The 19,255-nt window shown below is 35.8% G+C and overlaps 1 protein-coding gene across 1 annotated transcript; it reads left to right on the forward strand.

Moving 5' to 3' along the window:
* The first annotated feature begins 9,590 nt into the window (after positions 1 to 9,590).
* Positions 9,591 to 9,995, forward strand: LOC148863727 (uncharacterized). The gene has a single exon (XM_088976277.1). The coding sequence runs from the start codon at positions 9,591 to 9,593 to the stop codon at positions 9,993 to 9,995; it is 405 nt and encodes a 134-aa protein (XP_088832403.1).
* Positions 9,996 to 19,255: the final 9,260 nt, after the last annotated feature.

The following is a 19,255-nucleotide window of genomic DNA, read 5'->3' on the forward strand; positions in this document are numbered from 1 at the left end:
GGTAGCAGATCTAAGTAGTCTGGGCATACAACTAATGCAGGATTCTTCCTATCAATGTTTTCAAACCGTTGTTTATCTGGATGGTTGAACCGTTCGTCTTGAGAATCATTTAGGCAATCGATTCCATTTTACCCTAAATCCAGTCTCTAGTAAAAACTGTTGAATTGGTCAATGACCCACTGATTCGGGTGGTTGAACTTTTGATTGCTCAATGATTTTTAGAATTTTTATTTTAGATAATTTTTATATTTTTCATTGAAACGGGCCATCTATTCGAACTAGACAGTCGAACCATCGACCCAGAAATCAGTGAACATACCGATTCAGTTCCAGGTCGATTTTTAAAACTTTGCTTCCTACACATTAGCCTAGTGAGCATTCCAAGTACAAACTCAGTTCTGCAAGATTTGCATATCCTGCTACTATTGGCCATGATTATTCTTAAAGTTATTAAATCCAAAAATGATATATTTTAAAGTTATTCTTGATTTTCTGAAAACAATAGTTATTTAACTTTTAATTTTTTCTACCCCCATTGTGTAGATGAAACAAAAAAAAAAAAAAAAAAAAGTTAGAATACGGAAGAAACTGGGGAACTATTAGTTTGGTAATCTTGGAAAACAATTAGTGAATAGAATTTTGAAAGATAACTACTTGGGGATTTCATTGATTAAAGTTGAATTTGTATTCATTTTTGACATATTTAAACATTATTTTGACCAGAACAAGCTGTTTTATGTAGTTGAAGTAATTTGACTAATTACTATCAAATTAAAGTGTATAAAAAAGTGGAGCTAGTTGTATTGAATAAAAGTAAACAAGAATCAAAATTTTGGAACTAGTCTCGGTATAGAATAATCAATGAGGTTCCTCTAGTGTTTGGGATTTAGTAACTATAACCCAAATTTAGACCAGTCAACTAAATTGAGGGGTGGGACAGAGCAGTCTCCTGCTGGCTGTAGCCTGGGATCGAATTCCACTTGCACCTGAGTTGGGGTGGGGTGGGGATTGTGTTTGGGGTATGCCCTGTTGTGTAGTTCTGTGGAGAATGTAGGGTAAAAAACTTTAATACATGAGTTTTTTATCCTTCATTTTATTTCAAATTTTCAAGAAGTGCATTGCTTCAACAAATAAATGACTTGCCCATTTCAAATTGACAATTCAATCTTGTCTTTAACTTAGCATGCTATGTACGTTTCAATATTTAAGCTCAAATTAAGTCTGATAAATTTGAATTTGTCATTTCTCTTACAGTGCAATTTCTTCCCATTTATCTAAATTTGAATTTGAATTCAATCCAATTTTACATATTTATAAATAACTTAATACAAGGTTTTGTATTGTATATATTTGCATTTGTATTCCTTCTGAGCCTTAATTAAAGTTGATTTCACTTCATTTTATATGATACTTGTATCAGTTTTAGTTTAATTCATTAATGTTATTCGATACCCAATTTCAGTCAGAATTTGTTTCGACTCTGAAATAAATTCAACGGATAATATTTGATTTGACTTTACATATTAACTAATCAAGTTTTGCATGTTTGATTCAATGGGAGCTAGGGAATGGAGTCATAGCCAACCACCCATAGCCGAAAAAGCCGAGAGTGATTGGCCTAAGATGCAATGAGCGAGTGACCCAATGTGTTCTTTTTACATATATACATTAACGTGCTTTCGATAATATTTGAGAACACTTTTAATAAGTACTTCTTTTAAGACATGGGACCACACATTAAGTGATTTTTAAGTATTTATAGGTATTTAGTAAAAAAGTGAGAAAGTACTTTTTTAAAAAATGACTTCAAATTGGCTTTTTTCAAGTACTTCTTGACGAAATGCTTCTCCAAAATAATAGGACAAACTAGTCCCTTACAAATTTGTATAATGACTTAAATACCCCTGCAAGGTTATACCTCCCCCTTCTCCACTCATTCAACCCTCAAACCCTAGCAGCAGTGGCGCACCAGTTGCAGGTCCACAGGCGATGATCGGTGGTGAGGAACCATGGCCGGCGGACCTGCCGTTTGGCCTCTTTCCTCTATGTTTTGAAGTTTTTCTTTCATTTAATCGTTCTTTTTTTTTGTTTTTCTCTAACATGGACTCTATTCTTTGTAGATCTATTGTGAAATCTACTGTTTGAACAACGACCAACAACAATAGATTAGTTCTCTATACATAGATCCATTATTGTAAAATCTATTGTTGGTTGCGAAAAGTCTGAAATCCGAAACAGAACTCAATCTCAGATCTCTGAAACATAGCTCATAGCTCAACCTCAGATCTCTGAAACAGAGCTCGGTCTCAGATCTCTAAAACATAAATCTGAAACAGTATAGGCACTCAACTCTTTAATATTCGTGATATGGATTGACTGATATGTAGTGCAAATGTTTTGCTTGATCTCAGATCTCTGAAATTTGTTTTGGGGTGCATGGATTTTCTGATTTCATCAGATGAAATGAACTTGTGAAACCTTTATGGGAAAGGATTTATTTTACCTAGTTTAATGATCAAAATACTGCAATATTTAGATGGTTGGATAGATTTTTGGTGTTACTTGAATGTGAAACCTGTATCCAGACGTCACACAAAAGTTTAATTAATAAGCTATCTGATATCAAATCTATCCTTTTGAGACCTTGCCTTGTTACAGATCAAAAGATGTGGATTTTATGCCTAGTAAGTGGATATGCAGAACTGATTCTCTTGGTCTAGTTTCAGGTTTTAATGTGAATGAGGCAGGGATGAATGGATGATCAATCATCTTTATATAAACATGACATCTTGATTTATTATTATGATAATTTTATTATTATTATTATTATTATTAATTGAATTCATATGACAATTTATGTGGGTCTGAAATGTATAATATAACATGTGAAAAATATTGTATATATATATGAATGAAGTGATGACTAAAATTATGATTGTATAAATATAAACATTTATGTGACAATAACTTACCAAACATTTCTATCCCAATAATTAATTAAAAATATAATAACTGATATAAAAAAGTGAATTATCAAAAAGTCTAAAGAATTGTTAAAATAAATTATTCTTTTAACAAGTATTAATGATCAAACAGAGACTTAATGAAAGTGCGTGGTTTTTTCACTTGTTTGATTCTAGTGACATAAAGTTGGATTAGGGAATGAAGGATTTTCTTTTTTTTTTTTTTTCAAAACAAAATAATACATATTAGCCAACACCCCTATCAAAACCAGTGTTCCGAAAGTAGAAATTTAGAAACTCGACTGAGTTCACAGGTTCAATAGCGTTTTTGAACCATGAAAACCCATAGGGGTAGTAGAAATTCTACAGAAAACCCAAAAAAAATAAAGAAATCTAAGCAGCAACAATAAGAAAACCAACGGGTACAGCTGAAGATGATTTATGAGCATCCAAGCAAATAAGCAGCAAAACGAGGGATTGAGCTCAGATTTAATTAATGGAGTTTGGGTTTGGCCCAAGTTCATTTTAAGACAGGTTGAAATCTGGTGGTTGGGTCCTGTTTTTAGAGACCTGGTGAAGGAAGAGAAACCCTGGCTACGGGTTCCGATGGCCGGATCCAATTCGTAACAAAACCCTGGTTTGAATTCCAATCTATTCACACAAACCTCAAATTCATGGAATGATGGAATTTAGTTATTACCGACGAATGCTTAATCTCAACAAGAAGATTATTATTGCAAAGTTACAATTCACTAATAACATTTCAGGGGAAATTTTGAAAGGAAAAGAACTCAAAATTGATAAAAGAAGATCAAAATTGAATGATGATCCGTTTATTAGGATCACGTGGGCTTTCTGTGGAGAGGTAGGATTTCAGAGACTCCAGAGTAAACCCTAATCCTAGCCCTTGACCGTAGCCAAAGCCAACACCAACGCCGCAGCCCATCCCCACCCCGAAAACCATGTGAAGATGGCTCCAAGGCCAACCCCCATAACCGATTCCACCAACTACACCGAACCCCACACCAACGCCGCATCCGATCCCAATTCCGCCTCCGGGTCCCAGAATTGACTCCTCCGTTTTCCGGCGGCTTTCTGTGAAAAGTCCGGTGAAAGGGAAGAGCATTTTGCCGCGCTCTTTCTTGTTCTTCTTCGTTCTCCAGAACGGCTTAGCGTCTGTCTTTTGGATTTGAACTCCATCGATGTAGTTAGGTATCTTAGAATTCATCGACAGAAGAGATAAGAGGCGAAGACCGAGAGAAGACACGAGTGTTTCTCCGTTCCGTTGGAGTGCTGGACTAATGGACTGATGGTATTATACTATTGTAGTATACAAGAGACACGTGCTATTAGCCGGATTTGATAAGGCTTGGTTTGACCAACTTGGGCTTTCACTTCGGATTTAGCCTAGCCTGGCCCAAAGTCGTAGTCTTGTGGATCATTCTAATTGGGCTTTGGGTTTGAACACTTCAAATCAACGTTGTTTTTTCATGTAAACACTGCAATGGAAAGGTTGTAAGAGAGATCTAATGAACAGGGCTTCGGGACTCTGGGGAGGCCACCCGAACCAAATCGAATTGGCCCAATTATATAAAGGGTTTAGGTTCTCTCAATTATGAGTGGGTTGGGATCGGTCTTCGTTGTTCCAAACTAATTAAGTCCCTGTTCGTTTGCACCCAACTCTCAAGTCTGAATGCCTGTATAATTATTACTTTTGGAGTTGATTTTTTCTTGATTTTAAAATATGAATGTCGAGAATGTTGTTGTGAAATTTAAATACTGAGTTATTAATGATAGGGATGCACACGGTTTCTATTAAATTCAAATTGAGCTATATCCAAATCCAATCCGATAATGTAAATCTTATGTCCCATCCGACAATCCAACAGATTTTGTAAAGATTAATTCAGACTTGCTAAGGATGTCGGATATCCAAATATGTTTCGACCCGATCTAATTATAACAGGAAAAAAGACTTGTGGGTATCCAAATCTGATTCCACTCGATTTAATTATAATAGGAAAAAAAGACATGTGGAAGATATCCGTATATAACTCAATCCGATTTAATTATAGCAGGAAAAGAACAAATAGTCTATACAAAGAAAAAAACACAAGCATTTTTGCAATCATCTTTCTCACATATTTTAAAGAAAAGGGGGTTTACATATCCTTTTACAAAATAACATAAATAATATAAAAAATCAAATTACAAAAATGCAATATATATCTGGATCCAATATGAAATTCTGAATTTTAAATAGATCCTATTTTTTGATCCAATCCGATAAAAAATCTGATAAAAGGGCATCGGAATCAAGCAAAATAGGATTGAATTTGATTTCAAATAAATAATTAATAATCAACTGATTAATTATTAAAAATAATAATTTATGAATAATAATAATATATTATATATAATTAATAATACATATGTATTTATTATTATTATTATTTTTTTTATGATCATTAGCATAAAAATGTTTAAGGTGATGAATATATAATATTAGAGATATATCTCTAATTTTTCTAACTCCAGGATGAATTCATCTTCAAACTACTTGCTTTTAAAAAATTGTTGATTTTGTCAATGATCTAGTGATCCAATTGATTGGACCATTTAACTAGTCAAGGTTAGGGAGGTTTTAAGTTAGATATCAATCATTTTTTTTTTCTTTTGTATTTCTTTTGTATTTCATTTTCATCATTGATAAAAAATAATTCTTATTTATCACAATATTTTTATTTTATATAAATTATATAATATTAGAGATGTACCCATATTTTTCTATACTTTTGTATTCTATCTTTTTTTATTCAATTTTATATTTTGATTATGACATCAAGGGTTGTCCTATTTGACTTTGGCAATTGAAGCATCAACCCGCCACTTAAAAAAGAAACATTTTTTTTTCGGATTGGTTTTATAGCATTAAAAATATGGCATATAGATTTAATTGGTTGAATTTAATGATGAGAAACATAAATTACTTAAATATATGAATTAATAAAACAGGTTATGATGAAATAAAAAGTGTGTATTCAAACTAGGGATGCTAACGGATTGGATTGGATTCTAATAAGGGTATATCCAAATCCGACATGACAATGTTAAGGGGAGACCCGATCCGATTGGATCTCACAAACATGGATTTGAATTTGAATCTGATGAGACCGTTGGATCTTCAGATTTGATCTGATCTGATTTTCTAAAAAAATAAATAAATTATTAAAAGAAAAATAGAATATAACAATTTAAATAAAGAAACACAAAAAATACAAGTATCTTTTCAACTATTTTGATCATATATACATGTTTTTATAAAAAAAATAAATAATATAATAAATTTACAAAAATGCAATATATATAACATATTTATAAATAAATAAATAACATATGTATATGTTTGTGTGTGTATTATATATATCAGACCAGATAGGAGAAATATGATCAGATCCTATTATTCGATCCAAAAATTCGAATTTAATAAAATAGGATCTGATCCGATCCAATTTGCACCCCTAATTCAAACTATGTTTTCTTCCCTCTTAAGAGAGAGGGATCAAAATAATAAGGGTACTTTAGTTAAGAAAAAGCTTAAAAGCGCTCATATAATAGTATAGTTATAGGTTTTGTGTAAGCTAAAACCTACCTGATTCAAGCATATGGACCCAGTCTCTTACGTATATATTATCTGCTTATTCAAGCGTCTAGGCCATAACAATGGATTATGTTATACAGTCTTTTGATAACAGCTGAAGCGAGTAAGTGAAACTTATTGCTTTGTCTTTTAGTGGATAAAACTCAACAGCCAAGTTTATTATATATATCCAACTTCAATTTGAACCACAAATTGTTTATAATTTCCTTAGCTCAGTTTGGAAAGAATATAAATATGAATGTGTATAATATAAATACAAGATTTTGCACTGTATGTATTTATATTTATGATACATATAAAATAATCTCTACATATTCGTATTTATAATACATACGAAATAATAAGCATTAAATTAAGTAACTTCATCAGCTGGTATCAAATGACCCATGGCCCTCAGCCATCAGGTCAAGCGATGGCCCAGCTTTGACGTCAGAGGTTTAACAAGATAACAACGAGGAAACAGCGTACAATGCGACACACAGGGGTAGATGATAGATTGTCCAAAGGATGAGAGCCTTAACTGATTCAGAAAGGTATCCCCTTCCATCAAATTGCTATATTTGTTTAAATTATAAGTGTGATATCTTCTTTTTCCTTTTTAACATTTGAACGTCAAACTAATGGAAACTCTAGATTTTTTTTTTTTTTTTTTCTGTTGAAAGATTGGAATTTTCAGTGATAAAAGGGAGATACAAGTGTTTTAGAAAAAATATTCCTAAAAGGGTTCATATAGTTTTTTTTTTTTTTAATATTTCTTGGGCTATTTCTCCTGCCTATTAATCAAAATGAATTTGAATTGATTACAGAATCCCCTATTTTTTTGCATTTGGGAAGGGAGTGTAATGTTGAGTTTTCTATCTAATTATCATATAAAAGAACATATTAGATAATAAAGGCATATTATCTCTTGAAGAAATTAATGTAGCTACATTTACATTGAATTATCTCTCAATAACTTAGGGTTTATTTGAATAAGATCTTGCTTTTTGAGCTTCGCGCTGATCATTTGATAAGAGTTTTATTTTAAAATATAAAAATCTGAAGCCAAAACATTTTTACCCCCAATGCACAAAGCCCGGAAGCTTTCGTGATTAAAAAAAAAAAAAACTTAGCCAAACGCAACCTTAGTCAACTAAATTTTCTGAACTACATTTCATTTGACTAAATCCTTGATATCAAAAGGGGATACTTGCAGCTTCAATTCAAATGGTGTTTTTAAATTTCACCAGAACTGAAACTTCAACAAAACATCCTTGTCTTCAGAATATTATTTTTCATGTAGTTTGAACTAAATGTGGAAATTTCATGGAATGAAGATTCAAAATCCTTTTTGCTTCCAACAATTAAATTGGTTATATGACCAAGCAAGCCACCATTGCAGTAAGCTCTTTGCCACCCTACACAGTTTCGAAGAATTAACCAACCCAGCTTCATTAAGTACTAAGTAGGACCACTTATAAGAAATTAATTTGTCATCTCGAGTTAGCCCAATAGTCATGTCTTGTGCTGAGCTGGCCCTCTTTTTTTGCCAGTTCAACCTCTTAGGCTGTATTTGGCATTTCTTATTTTAAGGACTTATCTACTTTTTGCAGTTAAAACATCCTTATGAACAATGAGTTTTTAACTATAAAAAGGAGATAAGTTCTTAAAATAAAGAATGCCAAATGTAGGCTTAGTCGGGTTCCAAAATGTATTATACAATACTGCGAGCTATAGGAGGTTCAGATCTTGGTTTGAATCAGTCAGCTCACCTGGTGGCAGGGGTGATCATTTTCAGCCTGGTCAAGAAATATTGGGCTTGAGCCTAGGTTCTGTCTTTAGATTTGGCCCGGGCTCAGTTCCACATATTTATATAACATACATACATATTATTTTGCTATATTTTATATGCAAATATTCTAATATGACACCTATAGTATAAAGTATAAACTCTTATATATGAAAGTCATAGACCAGAAACTTGACCCGACTATAGTCCTTTATCAAAGTGCTAAGCCCAATCCAGCCTATCATCACCCCTACCTGGTGGCCTGACTTTACAGTCTGTCCTGGCTGCACATCGAGAATATCTCCCATACTTGTATTTATTATTCAGAGAAGTATATTGCAGTCCTCTAGTGCATTTTGAAATTACAACCCCCCCATAGTTTACTAATAGCCCCCCTATAAACCATATCCTGCCCGTGAATTTAGCATCAATCCATGGTCAAAATTTATCCCACCTATAGGGTGGGGCTAAGAATTTTGAGGTGGGCTGAACATTCATTCTCCCTTTATTATTCATGGGAAGATGTTTCTAATATACAGAGTGGGAGGTGGCTGTAAGGTCGATGTAAGGCGCTCTCTGAGAGGAGCAGATCCCAATTCTTCATGTATTTCTTGAGACTACTGTTTGTGTCACGGCGTCACATGTAGACCCTAGAAAAAAAATTGAGAATATCATAAGAAATATAGAATATTTTTTTGTTTCTTTATTTCTTTTGAGTTAATTAGAGTAAAGCATGTCTTAGATCTTGACTATAAACCCTCTATGGATATGGAGAAACCATTAAACATCTTTTACGTCTAAATTTAGGCTCCTATAACGACGAATTAATCCACGAAAACCCAAATTCAAAAATTTTCCGTTTCTGACTGCTATAGTCAGACCGGCTTTGTTGACTCAGGTACGTCAGAACTCTGAACTCAGAACTACTTCACTTGCTCCGAAACCGTTCAACAGTCGGAGGATATCTTCTGAGTTGTGTGATCGTCGGTCAAACAAAACGCTTTATTTCTGTAACTCTGTTTATTAGAAAGACCCGGTAATGTTTTCGCAGCCTATTTAAACGGACTCTGTGATCTTTTCTTCACTCATCTTCTATCCACACCCATATACCTGATACCCCATCTCTTGCTAATCCAAAGCTTCACTATCATCTCTCTCTCTCTCTCTGAACCAGAACAAAAATCATAAAGAGAAGGAGATGGAGATCTTTTCTGTGTCATTTTACGGGAGCTTGAAGAGGTATATGAGGAGAAGAAGATACAAACGACTCGACGGAACGGTCACCGGCAGGAAGAACATGAAAATTGTGAGGTTCGGAGGGAACGCTCGGAGGGTTTGGAAGATAAGGGCGATACCAAAGTTGCGACTGAAGATTTGTTCGCCAGCCAAGATTTTGGTAAGGCTGAGAGAAGCATATATGGATATGATGCTCAAGTTGGCTGGTAACGTTGGGTACCTGAACAATAATAGCATCTTTGGAAGCAAGAGAATTCCAAAGGCTCGGGAGGTGAAAACAGTTTCTTCGAATGAAGAATTTGAGATGAGGCTGGTTTTAGAAATCTACAAGTCTCTCGCAGCTTCTCGTCAATTAGCTGCCTATTGAAGGGAATTAAATAATAGTACTACTGTAAATATTTTAATCATGCGTTTTTTATCCTTCAATTGAATCTTTTCTTTTCTTTTTCTTTTTTCTTCTTGCTATTCTTTCATTCTATCCGTGTTTGAAAGAAAGCTGTAGAAATCATGCAGTGGAGGTTCCTTTCCAATAAAATGATTTGAATTATATGGTTTAATTTGTTAGCAGACATCTCTAACTTTTCATTTCTCTATTTTCCCACTAAAAGACTCCTGTAAGTTGACCTGAGCACATTCATGGCTAAGTAATAGTGCTGCTACCGATATTCGGGGAAATGCAGAACTCTCATATCGCCCACCTTGAAGATAGAATTCAAGGGAATTAACATGTTTTTATCTACAAATAATAGAGAGAAGGTTGGTTGTGGCTTTATTGGGTGTTACATCTTGTCCTTGATTTCGTTTCTTTTTAGTGTAAATGAGATTTATAGTGGTGCAAATGCATGGAAATGCAAATTTTGGTTAATTTTTCTTTAAGTTTTACCCTTTTTTTTAATCTCTTTTCGATAGCTTACTTTGTTTTCTTTGTTTGAGATGCAAATAGGGGAAATGGGAGCTAATGGCATGGGTACATATATAGTGATGAAGGGGAATTTGACCCGACCTCGTAACAGGGAGACACGTGGGCATGATTTGGCATACGTGACAACTCAACATGATCAGATCGGTACGTGGACGTAACTTGACACAAGTGATAGCTCAGCGTGATTAGTTCGCTACAAAGCAACCCCGGGTACCCTGATACCCCAAACTAAGAATATCCCGAACTAAGATCGTCTCAGTACTAGATCGCCACCAGGATAACGATATCAATCCCGCTACAGATCGAACCTGAACAAGATGAACCATCTCGGTCAAAACTACCTTGGGATGAGTGTACTTCGGCGCAAGGTCTCACCAGGACCACCTCGGTCTCAAGGCACTTCGGTATTCATATCAGATCAGATCTAAAGAGAACGAGCTCAGGAAGCTCACCACTAGTTGACTCGCCACCAGGCAGCTCGACATCTTATAGGCAGTTCGCTACCTAGTCAGGCCGACTCCGCGATACAACCCCGAGGAGCTCACCATCGTACTCCGCATTTTATGGGATTATGACTTATAACCGTTATATTAGCTCATCCACTCCCTGGTTTAGACGGGAGCAGGCAATCTTACCAGTTGGTGGCATTTTACCCACCTAACACGCAAGCGGATCCCATCACAGCGAGGATCCAGGAACTGCTCCACCAACCAATGGGGACTCCAGTATATAAAGACTTCACCCTCCCTAGGGGCGAAGGTATGATGTTTTTGTGTGCGTAATCTTTGCTCTCTAGCTCTCAAACTGACTATTATCATCTTCAAACTCTCTACTACTACTACTGTGTGCTAACTTAGCCATCGGAGTGTCCCCGCCAAGTAAGCCACCCCAGGATCTCTGACTCCTCTCTTGCAGGTTACCACGATTCTCATTGTTGTTGGCAGCCAGATCGTCTCCAACAGGGAGCAGCCGGATTACGCCACATCATTTGGCACTGTCTATGGGAAATCGTTACTAAAAACCTTTTATCTCCATTTCAAAAACCTCAAGCTCAAGATCAAACCCAAGGCGACCTACCAAGACTCAAGACGGCCTACACGAGCTTATCTTCGGCAAGGTAGTCACTACAATGGAAACTGAGCTCTGCCCAAGACTGGAGCGTCTCCCTTGTCTTCAGTTCCATCCTAACACTGGTGTCCTGAATGGCAGCTCTCCAATGAGTAGGGAATGGCCACCCCACGGATTATGGACCACCAAGTAATTCCGTTTCCAGGTCGGGATCCTATTGGGCAGTTTGTGCCTATGCTTGGGGAGGACACAAGAAGAAGAGTTCTTCTTGATAAACAAGATGGAAGAAAAAATGTCGAGGTCAAGGGGTAGACAGTACTCGTAAAAAAGAGAAATGGTTCCTACTACATTTCGGATAGAATTCAGGTGTAACTGATCTATGGTGATATTAAAAAACTTCAAGACCTCTATAATCAAAGGATGCAAAGGGAAACGAAGACCAGTTACGAGTTGTTCTTCAAAAATTATGATCTCGTTATGATCGTGTTCCCAAGGGAAGTTACCTGCGGGGAGACTATAGGAGAGCTCGCCCGGGAGGTTGTACTGATGAACTAAGGCCCGAAGCCTATCCACAGTTATGATGGAGGGGCCAAAGTGATCCGGCACCCAAACTTGATAAGAAGTGGATATCGGGTTGCCCGAAGCCTCCCCCGTATCCCAGGGTGACTGCGCCTCGGGAAGGTCCAGGACTGCCCCTAGACTCGAAATAGCCTCATCTCGGCTATCGACCCAGGCCGAGGTACCCTCCTCGGCCTCCCTCGGCCTCATCTAAAAGGTTGTCAAAGCTAAAGGAAGACATTGACAACCGAACTAAAAGGAAAATCTAAGAAATTGAACTGAACTGAAAAAAAAGCTAAGGAAGACTCACCAAAGAAAGGCAATCGAACTGGAAGAAAGTGACGAACTAGAAAACCCGAGCTAAAGAAGCTAAAGCGCGACCTCAGATAGAAGGCTAGTAAGCTTGTGGCGAAGAAAATGAGTCTCGGGACCCCCTATTTATAGCCACTGTACCAGAGAAACAATGATCGAGACCAAAGCAATCCAATGACTCTTAAGAAAACTGGTTGCACAACCATCGAGGTCAAAAATAGTTTAGCGCATTTTTTGGCGTCCGTGGAGTTTATAGATCACATGATGTCCACGCATGAACTGCACACGACCTATCTAGCAGAGTGGCCTGGACTCTAAGCCAAATCCACTTGTCACATCGTGAACTCCTCAAACCAGGTCAAGACCCCTAGCTCGAGGAGTGGGGGGCAATTGATGAAGGGGAATTTGGCCCGACCTTGTAACAGGGAGACACGTGGGCGTGACTCGGCATACGTGACAACTCAACATGATAAGATCAGCACATGGATGTGACTTCACACAAGTGACAGCTCAGCGCGATCAGTTCGCTACAAAAAGACCCCGGGTACCCTGATACCCCGAACTAAGAATATCCCGAACTAAGATCGTCTCAGTACCAGATCATGACCAAGATAACGATATCAAGCCCACTACCGATCAAACCCGAACAAGATGAACCACCTCAGTCAAGACTACATTGGGACAAGTACACCTCGGCACAAGGTCACACTAGGACCACCTCGGTCCCAAGGCACTTCGGTATTCATATCAGATCAGATCTAAAGAGCACGAGCTCAGGAAGCTCGCCACTAGTTGGCTCGCCACCAGGCAGCCCGACACCTTACAAGCAACTTACTACGTAGTCAGGCTGACTTCCGCGTTACAACCTCTAGGAGCTCACCACCGTACTCTACATTTTATGAGATTATGACTTATAATAGCTATATTAGCTCACCCACTCACCGGTTCATATGGGAGAGGGCATTTTTACCGATTGGTGGCATTTTACGAACCTAACATGCAAGCGGATCCCATCACAGCAAGGATCCAGGAACTGCTCCACCAACCAATGGGGACTCTAGTATATAAAGACTTCACCCACCCTAGTCAAATGGGAATCGGTTCCGTTTTTCCCCAAAACTGGATTTTTGCCAAAAGCCGTTAACTTTGATAAGCAAACTGCTGACTCGGACGATTAACCATTCGAACCATTAAAACAGTTTTGACTGTTTTTATTTTTTAATTTATTTTTTAATTTATTTTTTAATTTTTTTGTCAAAACGGGCCAACCATTTAGTTCTAACAATCAGACCATCAACCTAAGAATCGGACTCCTGACCAATTCGTTCTCCAAATCGGTCTTAAAAACCTTGATTAGAATAATGAAATGATACAAAAATCACAAATTTTGTCTATCCCATTTGTGATATGGCTAGTGGATATAAGTGCTCCCTGATCCTCCCGAATTCAGATTGGTGCACCACATGCACATCTCAGTGCGCATTGAGAACATCTCTCATAATATGTTGGGGGCGCCAATACACGGCTGGGATGGATTGTGGAGCACCTGTTGGGGGCGCCAATGCAAATTCGATCTGCCCCACCCCCGTTTCCCCTTTACCAAATAAACAAATACATGCAAAACTTAACGAAACATAAATTTTACATCCGAATTGGATTGAATCCACTAATAAATAGAGCCATTCACATAAAGACAGGACAAACTAGTGTTTTTCTCTCAAGGCTGTGTTTGGTTGTAATGCAATTTTATTTGTAATAATACAAATGCATGGGATTGCAAATGTAATAAATGCAAATTCTTATTTAATTTTGCTTTGGATTTTACTTTATCATAGTCTTAATTTACTTCATTTGTATTATAATCAAATAAAATAAACTAAAATTTGAAACAAAATTAAATAAAAATTTACACTCAAATCATTTGTATTGTCATGATTTTGCATCAGTACAAATTTATTTGCATTGCAACCAAATACAGCGCAATGTAATTGATTATGGGGTTGCCAGGTGACAGCTATAATTTTTCCTTATGTAATTGAGGGCTCGGGCCATTCAGCAGCCAAGCTACTGCTGAAGTGCTGATGCAAACCAAATATTAATTCAATTTACGTCCCCAAAGGAAAAGAAATAGGAAAGAGAATGAGGAGAGGAAAATGAGTTTACTAGATGTTTTGTATGCATGCTAGTTGGATGTCAAGTCTAAATTTAAATAGATGTACAACATGATTTTGATTAAATCATAAATTTGTAAATTTTAAATAGACCTAAATTTAAATCATAAATTGAGTTGTATAGTATGAGGTTTGAGCTCAGCTCGCTAGTATAGTATAAGGCTCGAGCTCAAACTTGAGTTTGGTTCAAGCTAGAACCTTGAGCTCGAGCTCAATTTGAGAAAAAATATTTTATAAAAATAAAAAATTATATATAAAAAATATTTTTATTTGATTTTTAAAAAAATAAGAATTATAATATTTTTATTATATATTATTTTCTTTAATTTTATTTTATACATACATTTATTCACACACACATGGCGATCCCTACTTGCATCCCGGAATAGAAGTGGTATATAATATACTCAGGGACTGATGCCCGCCAATTCCTCTCTAATGATTTGCAACATACATTTTTTCTTTTTTTGAGTTATTAGCTTTTGGTAATGATTTCAATAGATGATTTTTTTTTTTTTTTGCGTAGTGCAATTTCATTTGCATTAATAGTTTAATACGAATGCATGAGAGTGCAAATGATAAAAATAAATAAATTCTAATCCACTTTTATTTTACTTTGTTTCAGGTTTTGTTTACATTTAGGCCCGTTCTTTTTTTAGTGAACCATTTAATTAGGGGGCCGTTGGACAAGTCTTTTTTGAAAGATATTTTGGAAGCTTTGACAGTAAAAAAATGTAGCGACCTTATCAAGATCTTGATAGCCTGAAGACCATTTGGTTAAGGCATATCTTTCCATGTGAAGGCGAGTTGAAAAAAAAAATATTTGGAGCTTTTTGAAAATAGCCCAAAATGGGCTTCATGCATGTTTTCGACCAATGTCTTTTGGTGGTTAGATTTCCTGTGAACCAAATGGAAAAAGATCACAACGCGGTCTACTAGGCTTCTAAATAGTTGACAGACCATGCGGAAAGATGCACCAAATGGGGCCCTAGGTAAACCTGTGTTCTTTTTATCAAGAACATTTCTCAAGTAAGTGTTCTTGTAATCATTTTTACCAATAAAATGCAATTATTAGAAGGGGCAATTTTATCTCATAATATTTAAGCAACTTTCCCTCAAGTGGGAAAATTACTTATTCACGTAGGAGATGGGTATCATTTACTTGGGTAAAGTGTGTGTTTGGTTTCATTAGTGTTTATTGAGTAAACATTTTATACTTGATGTAGCTACGAAACTGAGAAGAGCAATTAATGAGGGCGTTTATGACACATAGGTGCCATTAGGCACCACATCAGCAAAAGTGCCAATAAAGACCTACCCATTGGGAGAAGCTCCAAAATGAAACTTCCTAAAACGGGATAGGCACACATATTTGAAAACATAGATTCGTACGGATGCGCATAATGAGACCTTTGGTGATGGGGTGCCTATGTGGCAACGTTTACTTAATAAACACCAACATAACCAAACACATACTAAATGATACTAGTGCTTTCAACCCACCATTGATCTAATCGGTTGACTGTTTAACTATCACCTAGTTAAGATTTTGGGTCTGATTTGCATGAAACCCTCAATTTTGCCAAAAATCATTGACTTGGTAAAAAATATCCGACCTTGGCAGTTGAACCATTGACCTCACTAGATCACGGGTTATACCAATGTTTTAAAAACCGACCTGGAGGCTTAACCGTTTTTACCTTTGGGTCACGGATCACCGGTTTGACTGACCCGGTTGAATGGTTCAGAGCATGCCACATCAGCACATATATGTATTAAGTATATATAGATATATATTTATATACATATATATGTGTATATATATGTATAAATATATATTTTAACAATAAATAATGTTTACATATGTTTTAGACATGTTATATGTATTATTTTATATTTAATTTATGTTTTTTTAATTCTATTTTTATTTTTTTATTTATAAAAAATATCAACAATTGCAATTTGAGGCCGAAAAAAGGGTTTTTTTCATGAAAATCAAGGGGCAAGGCACCTATGGCACCTTAGGACACATAAATCTCGAAAAGTTACCCAAAATAAAAAATAAAATAAAATCACCCTAATCGAACATTAGAGTGCAAAGTTATGGCATCTGAAAGATTGCATGCATTGAGTGTGCAACCCGTGACCTAGTCATCGAGTCAAATAGGTCAACAGTCGAACCGGCTGGGTCAAACGGTTCTTGACCAAGTCAATGGTTTTTGACCATTTGACAGGTCTTGACTGAACAGGACCTAGAATCCTATTTGGGTGATGGTTCGAATGGTTCGACCGGTCGGATCAATAACGGGTTGAAAACATTGGGTTATACACTTAATGGATGTACAAACTTCCAAAGGCCATAACTTTGCACTTAGATGTATGATTGATGTGATCCTTTTTTTTTTTTGGTAACTTTTTGAAATCTATGTGTCCTAAGTAATTGAATGCACCTTATCTGCCTTTTTTTCAAAAGACCCTTTTTTGGGCTTCAAATCACAAATTTTAGCATTTTTTACAAATAGAAAAATTAAAAAAAATATAAATTAAACATAAATAATATTTATATATACACATATATTACATCTAAAAGTAATTATACATTTTTTATAGATACAATACATGTTTATACATATATACACGGTTTGACCTGTATGACCCAAATGGTCGAACTTGTGACCTACAACCCAGAGGCCAAAATAGTTCAGTCTCTAAATCGGTTTTTAAAACATTGAATGATACCCAATAAAAGCAATTTACTGTAGTACCCATAGTTTACTCAAAAGTAAAAAATAGGATTGTTAGTAGGAGTGTCCATAAAAAAACTGAAAAACTGAGAAAACCAAACTAGAAAATATGGTTAACCAAAACGATCGATTCGGTTTCGGTTTGGTATTTTTGAAAAACCAAATGACTGGTTCTGTTTTTTACCCTAGAAAAAGCCGTTAGTTAATCGAACCAACTAGTATATATATTTATATGTATATTATATATATATTAAATATATGTCACATTTTCTATATATATATACATACATATATTATATTTATAATAATCTATTTATAAATATATTATATACAATATATTTTTATAATATTTATAATATATTATATATCATTTATTATTTATAATACAATGTTATACATATATTCATATAATATATATTATAAATATAAAAAACTGAAGAATCAAACCGATCAAAACCAAAGCCGATGAACCGATTAACAGGTGGTACCAATTTGATTTCTGTTTGGAAACATTAATAAATCGATAGTACCAGCATGATTTGCAAAAATTGTCAATGGTTCATTTAACCGAACCATAGTCAATGAAAACCACTTTACCATTGACCAACTTTCTCCCTTCATTTACCAAATAAAACGAACAAAGTCTTATTTGCATTACAATTTACAAACAAACAAATCAAAGAGTCAATTATCCATTATGCCCCCAAAACCTATGGTATGGGAAGAACACTAAACCCTACGAATTTTAATGGATACCAGTAGAATAGTTACCCTTTTATGATAACAGTTGATTGGTTATAAGCACCTTTTTGAAAATCGGACTAAACTGGGTAGTCGAACTGTTTTCCCTGGGAATTGGTCATCTTTCTAGTATACTGGATTGCTTTAAACGTTGAAACGGTCAATAACTATTGACCTAGATGATCGAACCGCTAAATCATTTGACTAGGGCAGAAGTTTGCGGTTTGAATAAAAAATTATTTAATATTTTTATGATTATTAATAGACAAAGAAATGGAAATTGAGAGAAGGGGGAGGGACTGAGACGATCGCAGATATGAGATCACTTAAATTTGTGTGTGCATGAGAGAGAGGGAGAAGAAAGATGACAAGATCTCATAAGGAGTTCGGATGGACTTGTTAGAGGAGTCTGGATCTACTTCTTACACCAACCAAGCTCACAATGCATCCTGGTTGCATATTGGAAACATCTCTTATACTTTGTATTGTTATACATGGGGAGGTGTTCCCAATGCATGGTGGGTTGGGACTGTGAGGTTGGTGTAAGATGGGCTCTATAAGGAGCAAATCCTGATTCTCATTTTTATGTTGTTATACATGGCGAGGTGTTCCTAATACATAATGGGCTGGGACTGTAAGGTTGGTGTAAGATGAGCTCTATAAGGAGCAAATCCTGATTCTCGTCGAGTCTGATTTTGCTCTTCACATGTTGCTGCTCACTCCAACCTCACAACATGTCCTGTTTGCACATCAAGAATATCTCTCGTATTATTTGTTGTTCATGAGATCTTCCCAATACACGGTGGGATGGGACTGTGAAGCGTGTTATGTGAGGAGCAAATCTCCATTCTCTCCATAGAGCACACCTCATTAGCCTGGCCATCCCCGTGTATTGGGAATATCTCTTGTACTTTTTTAACTTTGTACAGCTTGAACCGAACACACAATTTTCTTAACTTTTCCCTTCATTGCCACTAAGTATTGAGCCCCACGGTAAAATCAACTTCACTTACCAGGGTAAAGCTTACCTATCTCCCAAGTGGGTAAGTAACTTTCCCACACGTGGTGAAAGTTTATAAAACACAATGGAACAAATTTGCCCATTTTAATA

Source organism: Nelumbo lutea, chromosome 3 (assembly GCF_056320005.1).
Source record: "Nelumbo lutea isolate HS-2025 chromosome 3, American lotus-T2T, whole genome shotgun sequence".
NCBI classification, from domain to species: Eukaryota; Viridiplantae; Streptophyta; class Magnoliopsida; order Proteales; family Nelumbonaceae; genus Nelumbo; species Nelumbo lutea.